The 18,871-nt window shown below is 41.0% G+C and overlaps 1 protein-coding gene across 2 annotated transcripts in view; it reads left to right on the top strand.

The window, feature by feature from the left end:
- The window catches only part of LOC116729801 (uncharacterized), a 35,966-nt gene that overhangs the window by 6,510 nt on the left and 10,585 nt on the right, over positions 1 to 18,871 (top strand). The window contains exons 1-4 of one of the 2 annotated variants that reach the window (XM_032578584.1): positions 11,510 to 11,659; positions 11,746 to 12,012; positions 16,935 to 16,986; positions 18,454 to 18,574. In XM_032578584.1, the coding sequence (XP_032434475.1) occupies positions 11,628 to 11,659; positions 11,746 to 12,012; positions 16,935 to 16,986; positions 18,454 to 18,574 (472 nt within the window). In that variant the 5' untranslated portion in view covers positions 11,510 to 11,627. Of the gene's footprint in view, positions 1 to 11,032; positions 12,013 to 16,934; positions 16,987 to 18,453; positions 18,575 to 18,871 lie in introns of those variants that run through there. The other variant, XM_032578583.1, reaches the window with a different exon arrangement.

Raw genomic sequence — 18,871 nt, 5'->3', positions numbered from 1 at the left:
AAGAGATAAACGATAAATCATGCCAATGGAAAATATTGAGTTTGTTTTAATTTATCATGCAATTAATTGATTTATTGATTATTGTGACAGGCCTAACACTAAGTATGAGTAGCATACCTTTTCTGTGGTAACATATCAACCCTTCCTTAATGAATGGTCACAGATGGCTTGGCGATTTATTTTCTCTTCTTTCCTTGATAAGATGAATGAATAAACTCTGGGTTATGTACAGCGGACCCCAGGTCCTGGCACACAGTGGGTTAGGGACCACAGCCACCCGCGAATAATTGAAATCCGCAAATGCATGCGACGCTTTCTAAAAACACTTTTAACAGTCCAAACACCAAACACACCTTGATATGCACAGTGGAAACCATCTTGGCACTTAATACTGCACTTCTTCCTGTCATGAAGTGCGGTGGTGAAAGCGGTGAGGGAAACGCAGCAGACCCAGATGAGATGAATGATGCAAGTTTAATGATGAAAATAGGCTTAAACAATCCCAAAAGTCCAAAAAACCTGGCAGCACAGTCGAGCGGAAGGCTAGGGCTCAGCACTGGTAGCAACAGGCTACACGCATGGACAAGGACCCAACAACACACAGAGACACAGGTGAGACTAAATACACAGGAGGCAATCAGGGAACAAGAAACACCTGGGAGCAATCAAGGGGAAGACAGGACAACACGACTCAGAGACACAGGAAACTCAAAATAAGCACACAGAAAAACACGGAACATGACATTTCCCTATCTCTGCTCAGCCAAAGACAGAATTCACCAATAACGTGTCAAGTAGCATTGCATCTAGGTATTTCAGCTTTGAATATTTTTGATATGGTCTTTGAAAAATGAGTGAATAGTCAATTTTTTCTTTTTTACAAATAATTTCAAGTTATGTTCCACTGAAAAATCCACAGACACACATGCGTTGGTCCACAGTGTGCTATTCTAGTATCCGCTGCCAGGGTAATTGTCTTCTGTCGCGTTTTGTTCCATTACGACCACATCTAAAATCCAGTAAAACCAACCGCCTTCAGAAGTCGCTGAATTGAACTGGGCGCGGCAGTGGCGCAGTGGTAAAGCATGGGATCCACACATGGAGGCCTTAGTCCTCGACGTGGCCGTCACAGGTTCGGTTCCTGACCTGTTGACCTGCGCCGCATGTCTTTCCTGTTGTTTCACTACTAAATAAAGGCCCCGAGAACAAGGAGAAACCTTAAAAAATAAAGAAGGTCTCCATATCCAAGTCAGTAAGTCTGTCTGTGTTTATTAGTTAAATTACAGCAGGTGTCAAAATGTTTAAGAGAACATCAGTTGGATACTACGGAAAAGATTTCAGTGCAACGAATTGGCTTCAGTGGTCCATTGTTTAGTAAATGCACACAGGTGTTGAGGTATAAACATTCTGTATGAATGCTTTTCTAATTGCCACTTTAAGAGGAGTGAAATGTGTGAAAAGTAAGCTGCAACTCAGAGGGTTAGATAAATACGACCAGCCGGGTCAGAGCGGACAGGAGTCCACTAGATAACTGACCGGCTTTTCTGTCTCTTTCCTCAAACACCAGCAGGCGCACAGTGAAGATGGTACTTCCAATGCGTATTGTTCTGAACGGTTCCCAAACAATTTGTATTGATAAGGAAGGGCATCAACTCAGTATCTATTTAGATCACCCACCATTTACGACAGACCGTGGATTATGCAGCATCAGTGATGTATCTGTTTGGGGCAGGAAGTAACTGTGGAACTCGCAGACCATTTTTATCTCATTTTCCATCTCAGAATTAGTCATCGGTTCAACATGTACCACCTGCTCTGATGTTCCTAATAAAAGTCAAGGAGAGGAATCAGCCAACTTGCCAATATCCTTAATCAGAACCAACACGCAAAGTATTTTTTGAGCTTTGACAGGGCAGGGATAAAACTGCGTCATTTTGGTGCATTTAATTTATTTTAGTTTGTGAGGCACATTTTTCAGAGCATGAGTTGTTGGAAATGTGTTGTATGAATAATAAACTTGAGCCTGAGAAGTTCAAATCTGAATTCAAAGAGTAAAGAGATGGGAAATCAAAGAAGCAGCCAAGATGTTAGTTTTAACTCTTGAGAAGGTGCAGAGATTTGATCGATTAATCATTTTCTTTTCTTTTTCATGGTTTAATTTGTGGAAAATCTGGATTTTTTTTCTCTAGCAACACACTTCTTAGGTTTCCGTAGCTTAGTTTGATGTTAGCCCTTCCTACAGTTACCATCCTAATTGAAGAGCTTTTTTTTTTACAGCTTCCAATTATTATGACTTTGAATTCAAGTCAACTCACATAAAAAAAAATTATTGAAATAAAAGCCAGCTTTCAAGATATTTTCTGTCATTTGTGAAGTGAGGAACAAAAATAGATGATAATCGGAAATCAAATTTTGTATAAAAAAATATTATTCTCAAGCCATATTTTCAAGGGCTTAAGAATAAGCCCTGGAAAAGGTGCTCTGGCTAGTTGACAGCAATGTAGCACTTTTTTTTGGCTTATGTGCAAAATGCTGTGGGTATTAGTAAATTTTTTTCTGTCTGGGATGAGAAAAAATGGAAGAGTTAAAGGAGCTAAAGGAAAAGGACAAATGTGAGAACTAGTCTAAAAAGAACTGGAAGGTGAGGCAGTAGGATAACTACACTGCATCTGTGCTTCACAAATGCTCTCCGTCCAATCTGACCAAGATTTGTTTTGCATAGAAAAAAAAGAAATCGAGTCTCTGGATGTGCAGTATTGACTCCGGGTAGCTGAAAATGTATCCCACGTTTTTTCAGATACTGACTTGTTTAAAAATAGAGGAAATAATTGTGTCATTTCACTTCCACTTCACAGTACTTTTGCTAGTTTATCTATATGACAAATTCCAACATGGCAGATTTAAATGTGTGGTTCTGATGTGACAGAAGCAAAAAAAAGTTGCGTGGGTCTGAATTCTTCTGGAAGGACATGTATGGACTTATATTCAATGAGCTCAGCAGATGCACAATTCCACCAGATGTTTTGCTAATTGCCGCTGGCTAGTCGGAAGGAGCTGAAAGCAGAGGTTAGGGCTGCTCAGTGAGGCAGAAGCTCTGGAGCTTGGAAACTGCAGCTCTGAAGAGGAGCTTTGTCCTTGAAAGCAGCTCTCGGACCCACCAAGCGCTTTGTGCAGCTGCATGGTTGCAACGGGAGATTAAAGGATTTCTCAAACACGCATGAAAGAATCAAAGCGACACTCCAGGTGTGTTTTTGATGAGTAGATAACATTATAGAATGATGTAAAGCTCAAAAAAGTCATCCATCCATTTTCTGTTCACCCTTGTCCCTAATGGGGTCGGGAGGGTTGCTGGTGCCTATCTCCAGCTACGTTCCGGGCGAGAGGCGGGGTTCACCCTGGACAGGTCGCCAGTCTGTCGCAGGGCATACAGGACAAACAACCATACACACACCTAGGGAGAATTTAGATAGACCAATTAACCTAACAGTCATGTTTTTGGACTGTGGGAGTACCCGGAGAGAACCCACGCATGCACAGGGAGAACATGCAAACTCCATTCCCGGCCGGGAATCGAACCCAGGACCTTCTTACTGCAAGGCAACAGTGCTACCACCTGCGCCACTGTGCAGCCCCTCAAAAAAGTCAGTTTCTACTTCTTTTTTTGAGCTTTAAAAAAAAAAATGTTTCAGACTATTACTTTTGGCAATTTAGCCAAGCGAGGCTCTCCTGCAACCCTGTAATTATAGTTAAAGGCATTCATTGGATATCAAACAAAATTTTGAATTATTTCTTAAAACTGTTTTTTTTTTCTTACCACTGCGGAGAGGAGGTCAGGATTCACCACAGAGTTCCACAGACTCGCTTGACAACGACCACAGCTGCAGCAGCTAGTTTGTTTTTTTTTTTATGAGAAAATATGTTAATTGCTTTCAAACCACAGACATGGAAAAGAGGGCTTCTTCTCTCGCCCGCCCGGCCACATATCTGTGCACGTTTTACGAGCGCAGCAGCAATCAATTACGGTTTCCCCCACGCCTCCGGTGACGACCATCGTTCCGTGGCCACTACTGTTATGTGGAGCGAGCCTGTTGTTTTGGGTTCAGAGAGGTCTTTTTATAAGTCCGGTTTTTGTTTTTTGTTGTGTTCGAAAACCTACAGTGGAGTGGACTCACTTCCACTGATCCAATCTGGAAAAACAAAGAAAAAAGTGTGTGATAAAACCCAGAGCACAGCATCAGGGCCTTTCCACAGCTGTGCAGAGGGACCTCAGGGAGCTCCTCTCCTATCAGAGTTTCTGCATGCAGCTGTGCCAAAAAATCCAAAACTAAACCTAACCTTTTTTTGTGTGTGTGTGTGTATGTGTGTGTCCTTTTTAATGGTGGCTGTGTCTGTCCTGGTTACAAGAAACTTCATGAGAGAATTGAGTTTTTCTTTCCTCGTCTCTAAGGACTGTAGGAGAACTTGCAAGGTTTCTTTGAATAACCAGGAAAATTCCTGTATGTTTGTTGAACTCCAAGAAAAAAATCGTTTTTTTCTAAAATTGAATTTAGAGGCAGTCGTAATTTTGTTACATTCACACAATTGCATAATTCCTCTTATTTTTTTCAGAATTTTTTTTTGTCCTCTCTGAGGATTTCTTTACAAAATCTGTTTCAGTCTTGGACGTTAGTTTGGTTCATCCAAAATATGAACAAAATGACAAATGACAAAACTAAAAATTTGTCATTTGCGTCCAGGATTTCACACCGACCCTCGTCGAACTGAAAGGTGAATCTACAAATTAAATTTTTTATTAATATTTTGCTACATTTTTGCTGTTTCTTGCCGTTGCTTCCTCCACATATCATGGATGATTGTAATGCCTCCCGCGTGGATCGCGCTTTCTGAAGCAGAAGCCTGTGAGGCGGTGTCACTCTTCTCCTCTAGTAAACAGGGCTGCTGAGGATTCCTGCCCCCTTACAGGGGCCTGCCTGCCTGTTTGTGAGCCAGTCTGAGAGTGTTTGTGCATGAAGGCTGGTGTGACGGCGTGCGTGTGTGTCCGTGCGTGCGTGCACGCTAACAGTACTTCAGCAGAAGGTGGCTCATGTTGCAGAGTTTTCACGGCAGCGTCACCAGCCTGGGTGGTTGCAAAAAAACAAAAAAGAAGAAAGCATTGTGCAGCAAACAGGGCAGCTTGATGGTCTCAGTTGTAAAGTAGAGGGTTGTTTACATGTAAAGTGCTGGTCCTGGTGTTTTCATGAGCTGCAGTTTGAAACCAGAAGTTCTGATTGAACTATTTCAATCTGAAATAGTTTCTGATTTCAATCAAAAATAGTTTCTGATTGAAATCAGAAACATAGTTACACTCCAAGATCATAGAAAATGATTTCTATTTGCTGTAATTGATAGCAATTATCAAAAATATATACCTCGAGCTTAAGTGTTTGACAAGATGGAAAGGTAAAAAAAAAAAAGCAAAAAAAAAAACTGTCAGTTGATCAAGTTTATTTGTATAGCACATTTCAGTACCAAAGCCGTCCAAAGTGCTTTACATCATAAAAATAAAGTAATAAAGCAGCACACAGTCACGGATTGAGCAACCATTAACAAACGTTACATTTTGTTGAGTGGCATCATCAAAATCATCAACACACATCAAACACGACGGTCAATGTTCCATTTATTATGGCTCAAAAGCAAGTGGGTTCTTTTAGTTTTGATTTAAAGGAACTCAGTGTTTCGGCTCTCAGTGTTCAGTAAAATTTGATTTATACTGTAATAGTTCATGACTTGAAAATTATACTAACCATCATTTGCAATGACCATTTAGGAAAATCTGAGAAAATGTCACTTGAATAATAATTTGGAACACGGTGTAAACAAATATTCTTTCTCCAATTTGAGGCATTGAGCAAATAGAAATAAGTTTAGTGATTCTAACTGACCCAAGACAAGAGACACGTTTGATCTGACGTTAACTTCAGAGAAAAGGTGGGCATGTGTCCTTTTATTAGAGGTATGAAAACTTGTAGGTTCAGTTGTATACATTGGAAGCATATTTTTTCCTTCTTAGGTGCACTCAGCTCTTACACCAGCTCAATCAGAAACCTAGTTACACTCCAAAAACAAATCAACCCTCTCGGAGATAGCCGCATCTTTTCAGATGTCCCACTGAATGAGACGTTTCAGGCCGTCATGTCCTCTGCTGACCTTCCCCTGCCCAGGGACGCACCTGCTGCCACCAGCCCAACTGGGACACAAGCGCCCTAGCTGGTTCTTACATAAAGTTCCAACTTGCACCTTATTAGCATCACTTCATTAAAATATGATCCAGCCAGCCTGCCCATTTGTGGAGTGGCTCACTAAAACAGCACTGCGGCCTCATTGTTTTGCCATGAGAAAAGGCATCCTGGAATAATTAGCGGCCTGCCAGTGGAATGGCCTGTGATGTAACAGAACTGAGATGTTTGGCATTATAAGAATGCCCTATTTCCACTCGCCACTGTTGCACTTCAGAGTCCTTTCATGTGTAGTCTACCATGTACGTCCCAGTGAGCAGTGGACCTCCCAGCCAGGGAGAAATGAGATGGTCTCATCACTTACACAGCTGTCTTTTCACCACTACCCACTCCAGGCTGGGCAATATTTGCTGCCTCTTCTTGTCTCGTTGACCATCTGCTATTTCGTTTTGGCTGACAAAAGCAGCCCATTTGTTTTTTTGTTTATGTTTTAAATCCAAAAAGCAGCACTTTGTCCTTCCTTTCCACCATAATAATTCAAAGTGGTTTCCCTCATTGCTCAATTCTGCTGCAAACACCTAAATCAGCATACCCTGTAACGATAACTTCCGGTGCTCTGGCAGGCCAAGCGAAGCATGCCAAGCGCTAATGTAATTACATTAAATGTCCGTTCCAAAGGAGTACCAGCAACGGCTAACTTGACATCAGTGCGCGTGGTTCCCTTTCAAAGTCGGCAAATGTTTCATTTCACCAGTTTTAACACGACTCATGTGCCAGAGACGGTGGGGTCGTCTACGACAATGGTATGTCTGTTTGTAAATGCAATTAGCAAAGTATGCAAGGGAAGTAAGCTTGTTAAATTGCTGCATAGCTGGTCAGCCACACACTTTCCCATTGCAACTCTTGGAAAGTCAGTTGGAGCTAACAAATATGTCTGACATGCCTTCTCCAAGACCCGCGTCGCAACTTCTAATGCCTGCACTTCCATTGCGCATAAGTTGGTCAGAGGCTGTAGTTCAGTGCAAGATAATTTTGCACAAAGATTCGACTTGCAGCTTGCTGTATCTCCAGCTGTTGTTCTCACTGAAGCAGAGCGTTGAGTGGTTACGAGCAGACACTTGTGGTGTAAGGTCGAGGTTTGTGCATAAAACACTTTGGGATCAACTTACAGCATAGTGTGCTTTTGATAAGACAATCCAACCACATTTGAAGAACACTCCTAAACAAACGGGCATCACAAAGACCAGGGATCACAGCAGACCAATCACAGTTGACGTTACGAAGAAGTTTTAAATTTGGATTATAAATCAATATCTCAAGTATTGGTTTACTTCGTCATCCGAAAATGAAACGAGCGTAGCACGACTGAAAAGCTTTGAAGACATTGCTGTCCACCTTAACTCAAAGGCTTGAATTGGAGTACATTAATCAGAGAAACAGCCAAGAGGTCCCTGGTAGCTCTGAGGGAGCTGCAGAGATACACAGCTCAGGTGGGAAAAGCTGTTGACGGGACGACTATGCATTTGATCATTTTGACTTTTATGGCCGAGTGGAAAGTAAAGCAATGTTGATTAAAGGCAACAAAAGTGGCCAATGTTTGGATGGTTCACAATGTTCAAATACCAACAGTAGCAGGTTTTTGTGAGAGGTGGATTTGGAAAGTATTGACCTTGGAGGTCTAAAACACAGTTTCACACCACGTTTTTGTAAGCGATGTAGAGAACCGTCTGTCATTTTCCTTTCACTTTGCTATTAAGTACTGCTTAATCCCAACAGGTTACGTTCAAGTGCGTGCTTGTAATATGACAAAACTGGCAACAGTTCAACGAGCGTAAATACGTCCTAGATCTTTAGAGCACCTCATGAAATTGTTCGGAAATTATATCAACAGACTCATTTTCATAACTTGTCAGCTCCACTTAATTTATGGGAGCTTTTTTTTTTTTTTGTCAAATGTATTTCAGCAAGCTGCCCCGTCTTTCTGTAAGACATAAACAGCCTGAATCCCCGTTGAACAGCCCACACATATCATTCTAACTGTACTGTTGTAAACATGCTAACGGAGGCCATGAAGTGTTTTCACGTATTTCTTTACGAGGTCGGACCTCATAAAAAAAAATCTTTTTAGCTGAAATATGATGAACTCAGAAAAGTTTGGCAATGACCACTCAGATTTCTGGATACACAATTTTGACTTCTCTAATATTATTGCTGATGATATTCCTGTTTGGCCTTGTCTTAATACACATCCATGTGCCCCAAACTCCCAAACACATGCTTTTATGAATGCGCTAAGAAGCAATCAGGTGATGAAGTTAATTTGTTGAGTAGGCCCTAATTGTATTTTGATGGAATTTTGTGGATCCTTATTAGCTTATAATTCACAAACAATGAAGCAGGAGCAAAAAAAAAAAAGCTAGCTTGCTGAGAACTCTTATCAAACAAAAAAAAACTTCCAAGCTTCAATTTAGGAGCAACATGAACGTTTTTGTGGAACTACAGAGCAGCCCCGTCTACTTTTCTTCCTGTCTCCAACGCAAGTGTTGCTGCAGGGTGTTGAGTTTGTTACCTGTCTGGCGAGGGAGGGGGGGTCTCCTCGTCTGGGGCTTTCCCACAGTTAAGAACCGAGGTGAGCAGGAAGCCTCATAAACGCACAGCTCCCCTACAAAGGTCTGGTTTTCGGCTCCCCGGACCAATAAACATCTATGCCTACGCTTAGGGCCAGGGCCCCTTTTAAATCTCCATACACCTGGGAAGAATTACTGCCAGTGGGGTTTGAAGGAATGCCCCCAAAAGGTCACCAAGGCCAACCACACAGGCAGCACACAGGCTTTTGCTACACAGGCAGAGTTGAATAGTTCAACTCCAAGATGGTTCATATGAGTGAGCAAATCAAGACTACGGCTTGATTTGGCCTCGTTATATTTTATCAGATCAATGTCATTGATTGCCATTAGATTGAATTTCAAACAAAACACTCATTTCAAGATCGCGACTATACAAAATCGCATCATTTAACAGTTGTACTTGTAGGGCAGAAATAATAGGAGATATGAGAATCTCGTTTTAATTTTTAAAAGGCAAAAAACAACTACATTGTTTCACATCGATTTGGGAGTGTGTGCTTTTACTACTTGGCTTTAACACCGTCCCATTTCACTTATTAATTTATATACTTCACATAATGGGACGAATGTTTTATCTGTTTATTAATATTAGTCTTCAATATGGGCATGTTGTGGCTGATTTTAAGAATATTTTACTGAATCCTTTCCTGAAAATACACAATCTTAATCCAGACAGTCAGTGTAAGCTAATTTCATACCAATTTCTAAATTTTCTTTTATTTCCGTGTTGCTGGGGGAAGTTGTCTTTCTTTTGCGTTTGCAGTTTGTAAATCAGTATGATATTACTAGACGATTTTAGTCTAGTCAATGCAGAAATTACACTTTTAAAAGTCATAAATTATCTTTTACTGCTTCATGGAATCCTACCACCTTGGCACATTGAGACATGAGCTTTTGATGCAGTAGACCACAGCATTATTTCTTATCCATGGATTAAAGGAGGAACATTGCAGAGGTTTAAGTCTTAATCGATTGACAGAATTTTTGCAGCCACACAAGAAGACACACTCTCTTCAGAAACTCCTCTCTCATTTGGTGTACCTCAGGGGTCCGTATTTGCACCTGTTCTTTTTTTTTATCCAATTTTTTTAATTGAATAAGTTTTTTTTTTTTTTTAAATGCCCAGTCACATTTTGTTTCATCACTATGCAGATGACAAATATGTGTATTTATGAATGAAGCATAATGCTAAATCACCTCTGAAAGCCATTTTGAAACATTTTCTAATTTTCTAAGAATAGATGAAACTAAATCAAAATTAAATGAAGACAAAGTAGAAGTCCTATTTTTTTTTTACTTATAATTATGAACTTGACCCTTTGAGTGGTTTTGCTTGCCCTTTCCTGGAAACCTTGACAGGATTTTGGACTCCGGACTCTGTCTTTAAAACTCGCTTTTTTCAGTTATGGGTAATTGCAAAGATTAATGCTGCATTTATTTAGTGCTCTTGAAAAAGTCATGTGTCTTTTCTTGTGTTTGGACTGTTATAATAGCCTTTATGTTGGTGTCTGACTACCCAAAGTCCTGTATCTACTCTGCAAGAACCGAGAAACCCAAAGTTGTAGGACAAGAATGATATTATTATTGTTTAGCGGCTCTAGTCTGGAAATTCTTGGGACACGATATGGACAAGCTCTTTTCTCATGTGGCGTCCCGACAGCTGTTGTGTGCATGGCCAGAAATAGGGCCTATGAAAGGAGCCATGAAGATTTCCTTGGAGCGCTGCACTTGAGATTCTCAGAAAGTACAAAATGTGCTGACCAGAACAAACATTTTCTGTTCTTGCCACTTTGACTAAACAAACCAATTTCTCAGTTGTTGTGGGAATATGCTCAGGCTTTCAGTGACGTTTTAACTCTTGAAACTCCATTGAGATTAAAAAGATAACGGAGACCAGGTCTTCGTGGCAGCTGCCCCTACAGGGGTTACTGGGGTTGCCACTTTGTTCAATGTTCAAAACACTGGGTTTTCTTATCAGTTTCATTGTCCTGTAAATGTCTTTAGTAGCACAGTTCTATAGTCAGTTGTTATTGTCTCTAAACTAGCTTTATTCATTTTTTACAATGATGCTAGATATCTTTGACATAGATATCTTTTTTGGAAGATTTACTGCAGGCTTAAGTGAAAATGTGCATCTTCTTACCGCCGGGAGGAAGCAGAATGACTTGTATTTATTATGTTTTTCAGGTGTACTTTGACTGCGGTGCCAGGGTGGATGTGATGGACGTTCAGGGCCTCATTTTGTCTCCTGGCTTCCCCTACAACTACTCCTCTGGTACTCACTGTGTTTGGCAGTTTGTTGTTCCAGTCGATTACCAGCTTGTTCTGGAGATATTTGACTTTGACGTCTTCGAAAGTCACGATTCCGAAGCTCAGTACTCTGCTTTCTCTAATTTTGAAGAAGAAGACGAAGAGGCAGCAGCAGAGGAAAGAGGGAAGGTCACCCCTACCGGCTTATCCGCTAACAAAAGCTTGTCGGCAGCCGCAAAACCAGCGCTTCAGAGCACAGGGGATCTTTTAAAGACTTCCCGAGATGGTGTTCCTAATCAAGTCGTGGTCCAGGAACAGTCTACAAAAATGGAGATTGCCAAAGTTTCAAATTCTGCCAAAAGATCTGCAGACCTGTCCTCTAGTCTGTCTTCATTGGCCCCTTCTTCCCTCCTTCTCCTACCTGGTGCTGCGCCACCTGCAGACAAGGTCAACAACTCCATCTCTGCCTCTCCCTCAAATGAAAATCTCAGTCCCACTTTGAACCCAAGCGCGGTTATGGAGGACACCACCTATGGCTCACCACCCTCCACAGGAACTCCTCCTGTGAGCCCTGAAACTCAGCAGTCCATCTTTGACGCCTGCCCCCACGACGTCCTCTACATCTCAGACCTCATCACCTTTTCTTCTAGGTTCTGCGGGTCCAACCGCCCCCCCAGCAGCCAGCTGGTTTTTGGCTCAAGCCAAGAGATGGTGGAGGTCATCATGGAGCTGATCACCACCACCCACTGGGGACGCGGATTTGCGCTTCTGTTCCACTACCACAACCTGACCGAGCCGGGAGGGGACCAACGAACCACGTCCCCATCAGGCGGCAAGGTGGACTCCCTTCTTACCGCTGTGAGCGGAGCCGCATTCTTCGCTCTGATACTCACGACTGTACTCTGCATCATTTTCAGGTAACAGAAGCAACCAAACAATTTAAACCACTGGTAATGGTGCCTAGAAAAAGGCTTAATGGAACAGTTAATTGATCTTAATACAGTCGGTGATTTGTGTTTGACACCGGAAGGTGCAGAAATTCACCATCTAAAAGTTTCTCGCGGTTTTCATTAAACATTGGCAAGTTTGTTCCTTGGAAGATGAGTAACTGGAGTCTCTAAATTAACTTAATGTAAAATAATAAACCACTTTCGGTTTTGCTAACTGTTTTTTGTTGACTGATTAATTTGGAACGACAGAGGAATAGATGGATGCATACACTAATCAGAATTTTACAACCAATTTCCGATTTACATTAATATACATCTTAATTTACATTAATATCAATATTAGTTTATTTTTTATTTCTCTTTATAAGTCTTAAACAACATTAAAAAACCAAAATATTTATTTTTATGTTAATTAATTATATTTTGAGTAGAAGTGATGTCCCTCTATGTGAGAGAGCAGCTTCTGTAAAGGAAGGTTTTACAAAAACAAAGGCAAAAATGATTTTGAGTTAGCTTCAGCATCTTTTGCTAGCGATTAGCAATATTAGCATCCGTGAACTTGATTCTCCAGGTGTAGTCCGCAGAGAATGCAGAACCTTATGTTAGCATGAAGATTTCCAAGGTGTACGTTTGAAATGTTTCAGCCTCAAGCACACACCTTGTTCCATAACAGACAGAGTTCAAAACGAAAACACTTGTTATTGCCGTGAATATGATGCCGCATACTTTACTATCAAAAATGTTCTTCCTGGTAGATGGCTCTGCTTCGTACCTGAAAAATCTGTGTGAAAAAACAAACAATACTGCGTACACAAAATGGCTAAGGACCCTCAGAAATCATTATGAGTCTTTTAAAAATGTCAAAATCTATTCAACAAATCAAATTTTCATAAGAATTATAATAAAATTGGATTAGGGCTAAGGCTAGCAGCAACTTTGCTTTTATTTAATATAAATATGTTATCTTGGAAGGAGTCAAAACCCAAATTCAAATGCAAAACCAATACATGAGGCCTCAGTTAATATGGCGAGTTCAGTTTGTTCCCTAGTGCTTCGATTTCCAAATTGAAAAAGTCAAATAGAGCATCGAACGCAGTAAAAATCCCACATGGAAAGTCAGAATTTACTATTCAACATGGCTGCCATGCATTTAAAATGTGGTAAAAGTGAAGAACTAATTGTTCATCAGTACTTCTGATGGGTTGTATCTCAGTAAACCTGTTTTGTAATGCATTGTTTTTGGTGTTTACAGTCATTTCTAGCATCGCAACAGAATGCAAGCAACAAGATAGCAAAACCTGCAGTTTTTTTTTTACTCTAGATTCACTGATGTGATGTCTCTCTCATGTCAGAGCTCTGACTTATGTGGCAAATTGAACACAGCGATGTAACCCAGAGAGAGATTCACAAGATCTGAACTCCTGCATCTCCTGCTGCGTAGCTCGACAGAAAATGCACAAACTCTGGCCTGCGTCGTCGCACCCCTGTAATGTTGACTCAGCTGGGCGCCTCGGTGCCTGATGTGGTGACCTTTGGCGATTAGCTGGCTTTGGCTGCGGCAGTGCGTCTTCCTTGATGTCGGCTTTTCTCACCAAACACCGAGAGGGCATTCAAGGTGCAGCACCTGGCATCAATTCCAGCGCCACAAAACCAGAAAGGCAGGATGAAAGCAAAGGGCGGGTAACTGAGCGTCTAGGGGGACAACCGGGAGAGCCAGAGCCCAGTATGAGTTTGGTAGCAGTACCATTCAAAGGCTGCTATAAAGGTGTAAATTACATTTGTTCCCAGCCCCAAATAAGTGGAGCTAATCTTAAGAAAACGTAATACTATCCGTTCTGACGGAGCTGATTGTTTTACCCCCTTGCTGTCGATGGGTCTGAACCTCTGGAAGGGTTTACATTTGTGCCTGTAATAATCCTCAACTTTCTGAAAGAATTTGAGCCGCTTGGTACGTCGGTCCCTCTGCGAGCACAATAACTCTGCAGGCTCTCACTTTATAAGGCCAGTAAAATTAGAAACACGTGTTCCATAAAAAGGAAAGTGTATATAGCAACAACAACAACACCACAAACGCGGACGCACGAACACGCGTTAATATGCAACTCCAAACGCAAAAGCTCAGTAGCTGTTTTTGTTGTTGTTGTTGTTTTGTTTTTGTTTTCCCTCCTGATGCTCCCTATTAATTTATACGAGTTCACTGAACCAGCTGGCACCAAGCCAGGCTAGCCAGGCACAATCATGCAGGTTTTAAGTAGCACTGAGTTCACCTTCAAAGGTGAAAATTGTTAGGAAACAGCCAGAGGTGGATGAGGGTATCCACAGGGGTTGCTGTCTGTTTACTGGTGACAGGTAATGAACTCACTCAGCTGTGATATTCACTTTTAATAAGAGCCATGCCTGTGTATTTCATACCTGACTGGGTCAAATAAATCTCAAAACGGGGAGGAAAGTTAGGCACATTCTCCAGAAAAGACTGACAATGTACTCCATCCTTTAAGAATATTAATAACAATGGCCATGTGTGTAGGGGGGGTAATATTCAAAAATATATTCCCTCCCCTTGAAGTTTTTCACATTTTTCAACAACCATCAATGTACGTATTTTATTGACATTTATGATATGACAAAACAACACAACGTGGTGCATGATTGTGAAGAAGAAGGAAAGAATCCTGGGATCTTCCACATTTAAAAAAAATATATTTTTTAATAAATACTTCTGAAAAGTCAACTTAGTTTACTCTGATACCGCTAAATTAAACCCGGCGCATTCAAGCACCATCAGTTTCTGGCAAATTAGTGAGTAGACTCCACATGTGTGTAATTTAATCTCAGGATAAACCCTGCTACTATGTAAGGACGTCAGAGGTTTGAGGCTAACAGAGGCTAACAGTGGACATGAAGGCCAAGCAGACAGGTTGAGGTGAAAGTTATGGAGAGGCTTAACGCACGATTAGGCTATGAAATACAATTTGAACATTTCCCTGAGCTCTGTTCAATCCAAATGGAAAAAGAACGGCACAACGAAAAGCGACCTGAGAAACGATGGACCGCCTAATCTGACAGGGCTGAACATGGAGAGCATTAATCACCAAAGCAGACGAGAGGCCCTACAGTGAATCTAGAGCAGCTGCTAAGATCCGCAGTTTAAGTTGTCAGGACAACTATTAGCCGCGCACTCCATATATCTGTCCTTTCGTGACAACAAGAAAGCGAATGTTGAAGGAAGGCCATCAGAAGTCTTGTTTGAAGTTTGCCACTATCTAGGTGGGGGACAAAGCAAACAGGGGAGAATGTGTTCTAGTTAGGTAAATTCAAAATGTAACTTTTTGGCCTGCATGAAAAACGCTGTGCGGGCGAAGGAGAGGGTGGATTATGGGAAGATGGATGGATTTAAATACAGGAAAATGTTTGAAGACCTGTTAGGAGATGTAAGTAACTTGAAACTGGACAGAGGTTAATTTTACAGCCTAAGTTTGTTTGCAGGAATGCAAGTTATCAATTAATGAGTTAATCTAAAGTTGATTGATCTCATCGATGGACTAGCAATTAATTAATTAACGGCCTTTTTTTAAAAAAAAAACAACAACACCTGCTTTTCTCTTTTGTCAAAAGGGCTGATCCTCTTTCCATAACACAAAGAGCTACATTATTATTACACTATATATTATTACATTATTTTGTGTCAGCAGTATTAAACACTGACTAAATAAACAGAAAGTCCTTATATACTTTGCGGCAATTAAGTAATATTTGAATGAGTTCTATTAAGGTGAAACTTAAGCAGCTTGTTGAGTTTTTATATTTCAAAACAGAACCGCCTAAGTCGCATTTGTCATTAAACACCAAACTCTGTTCAGACCATTTCTCTGAACCGTTCTGGCCTAGTCTAGGGCCGCCATCTTTGTTTCTGTATCAACTGACTTGGCTTCTGGATCACTGGAGGCGCCCTCTGCTGGACGACAGGCAAACTGCAACAGTGAACAAAAGTCTAAGCGGATGTTTTGAGTCAATCGATTGGAACTAATTTCAATCTAATAAACCATTAATCAACAATTAGTCAGAAGTCCATTAAGAGCTCGCACTCCTAGTTGGTTGCAGTGAAATGTTAGCATTCCTTTACTGGAACGGTCCATTCAAGTTTAGGGAAAATGAGGCAAACATGATGTTTATGTACTCCGTCAGTCTAGTTTGATGAAGCTTATTCTGTTTAGCTGAGAATAACTGGAAGAATTCAGTCTGTAAATGTGCAGCTCACTGACTCTGGGGTTTGATTACAAGCACAGACTACAAGAAAAAAAAAAAGGATCGTTTTCCTTCCACTTTCCAATTATACACTACTTAGTGCTGGTCTATCACATAAAAAACCCTGTAAACACATTTAAGATTGTGGTTGTAACATGTCAAAAAATGGGTTTAAGGCAAGGCAAATGTAGGAATAATGCCGATCCTCCTTTATTGGTAATGGAGAGACCGGTTAGAGCTTGTTATCACACATCACAAAGTTTGAAATTCCCACCAGTGAAAAAATGCAACGACAGCTCAGCAACAGCCATTACAGGAACGGTTGGAGACGACTAGAGCGTTTGTGAGAAATCAAGTTTTTGCGGTGCATCTTGCTTCATTATTCAGGGCCACAACAGAACAAATACTGAGTCGGATCGCCACAGGTATGCGGGAGTTATTATACTAAAAGTTAATGGAGGTAATTATATTGCCAGAAAGCTCCCATTTCAGCACAGCTACATGGGACTGTGTCCATTTTTACATTTCTGGTCAAATTGTGAACATCAGAATGGTTTTCCTTCAATAAAAAAAGTGCTTTCTCTCACAGATCTGTCTTTAATTAGCACTTGAATTGATCATGGTTATTTTTTTTTGTTTTCCAGACCCAAACTGTGTCCAAAAAGAGCCAGTTCCTGCACGTCCAGCAACTCTGAGGTACAGAAACAAAATGTTTTTTTGTTTTATTTTCCTGAACATCCTCTCTGTTTGGCATTTTATTCTTCTGAAAATTTGGTGCTGGAAATACATGATGCACAAAGCTAACAGTTTTAGTAACTTTTTAGTTGAACTGTGTGTGTATGTGTGTGGGTGGGGGGAGGAACAACCCCAGACTGTTAAATCCATAAAATTGGAGTCAGGGGCTCCATATTAAGCGCTGATTATTAGAGACTCCATAGGGAGTGAGAGGTGGACCTTGTCTTGTTTAAATCTCTGACGTCAAGGCGCCTGTTGTTTTTCTTTTTTCCATAGCTGTTCGTGTGGTGAAAGAATTTGCGGGATGCCTACGTGTCTGGCACGGAATTTCACAAAAAGAAAGAAAACAAACAAGATTTAGAGATCATTTGCTATTGACAAATCTATTCCTCTTTATATGCTAAAATGTTCTCGTAATATTTTCAAGTGGACCGTCTTCATCTAAAGACTGTTTATGAGAAGGATCAGATGCCGGTCCCTGTTTAAATACGTCTGCTTCTCCTCGCTCATCCCCGTTTGTTTCTCCGCATGAGACTTATCCCCTACCTGCCTTCTTGTCTCTGCTGTCTGATTCATTTGTCAGACATTCCTCTGGAAATGGAGGTTTATCCGGGATCACCGGACATTTCTTTTAATATATTTTCGCTACCGAGGGCCAACGCCGCCTACTTCTGTGGCTCTCTACCTCACCCACTCCCCACTGAGCCGAACCAGCAGAGGTTCACTCCAGGTCACAGATTTACAACAAAGGCTGTTTGGTAACATTTGCCAAGCCTGCTTTACGGCCTTATTATCCTTATCTGTGTTGTTGTAGTGGAAATTAGACTTTGATTCATTTTTGCTTTTCAACTCTTCAGTCAACGGAAAACGTGATTATAACCAGCTAATTAAAAAAAAGGCACATTTATTTTGCTTAAAGCGTAAAAAATCATCATTTTTCACATCATAAACTAAGTGTGAACAAATGATCTCAAATCATGAGGCAGAGTCATTCAAGACTACCAACTTAATTTGTCTTGACATGTGGAGCACAGCAAAAGCAAAACAAGAGAAGAGTACCAATCGGATAAATTTGGTCAATATCCGATCTCCGAACTTTGTAAAGCCGAAAATCTTCTTTCCAACCAGAATGAAAAATAAGCAGCACCCAGTAAAGACTACATCCAAATACTGTTCTCTCTTCTTCCTTCAGTAACAACTTCCACACTGAAGAGTTTTGTGACCAGTGTGTTATTGATTGGGGAAAAAAGTCCAAATTTACTTTCCAACTTGGCCAGTCATGTTGGAAATTGTCAGATCCATGGTGAAGCTATACTTTCCAAGATTTTCATGTTTTTTTTGTTTTTGTTTTTTTGTGGGGCCTTAACACAGCACCCAATGTGTTTCAAGCATTGATATGATGAATAATCTGTGTGCATTGTGTTGTAGGTCGCGGAGGGAGTCCAGAGTGTTGCCGCCGAGATCAGTGAGCTCCAGCTGATGGCTGAGAATGAAGCTGGTCCGGAGATGACCGCAGAGCAGGACATCGACAGCAACCAGCCCCGTGCAGGTTGGGAGGTGACACACCTGCACAGATCCATGTATTCCCACAATGTGAATTCCTTAATGACTGAGCAACTACTCTGCTCAGCTATTTACTTAAATTCAACTCTATGATCCCCGGAACGCAAGAGCCGAGGGCCCTTCAAAAGCAAAGCTATTGTGGATGTCGATTTAGATTTATTCACGCCACTTTTTTTCTTTTTTTGACTTTTGGCTGGAATATTTCATGAATGATAATAACACCATCAAGGACATCAATCTTTTCATGTGGTCATTGTGCTCTTTCAGACGTTAAAGTGTTTCC

This window comes from Xiphophorus hellerii, chromosome 12, assembly GCF_003331165.1.
Source record: "Xiphophorus hellerii strain 12219 chromosome 12, Xiphophorus_hellerii-4.1, whole genome shotgun sequence".
Classification (NCBI taxonomy): domain Eukaryota; kingdom Metazoa; phylum Chordata; class Actinopteri; order Cyprinodontiformes; family Poeciliidae; genus Xiphophorus; species Xiphophorus hellerii.
The sequence above is the reverse complement of the archived record's forward strand: the minus strand, read 5'-3'. Positions and strand labels throughout refer to the sequence as shown.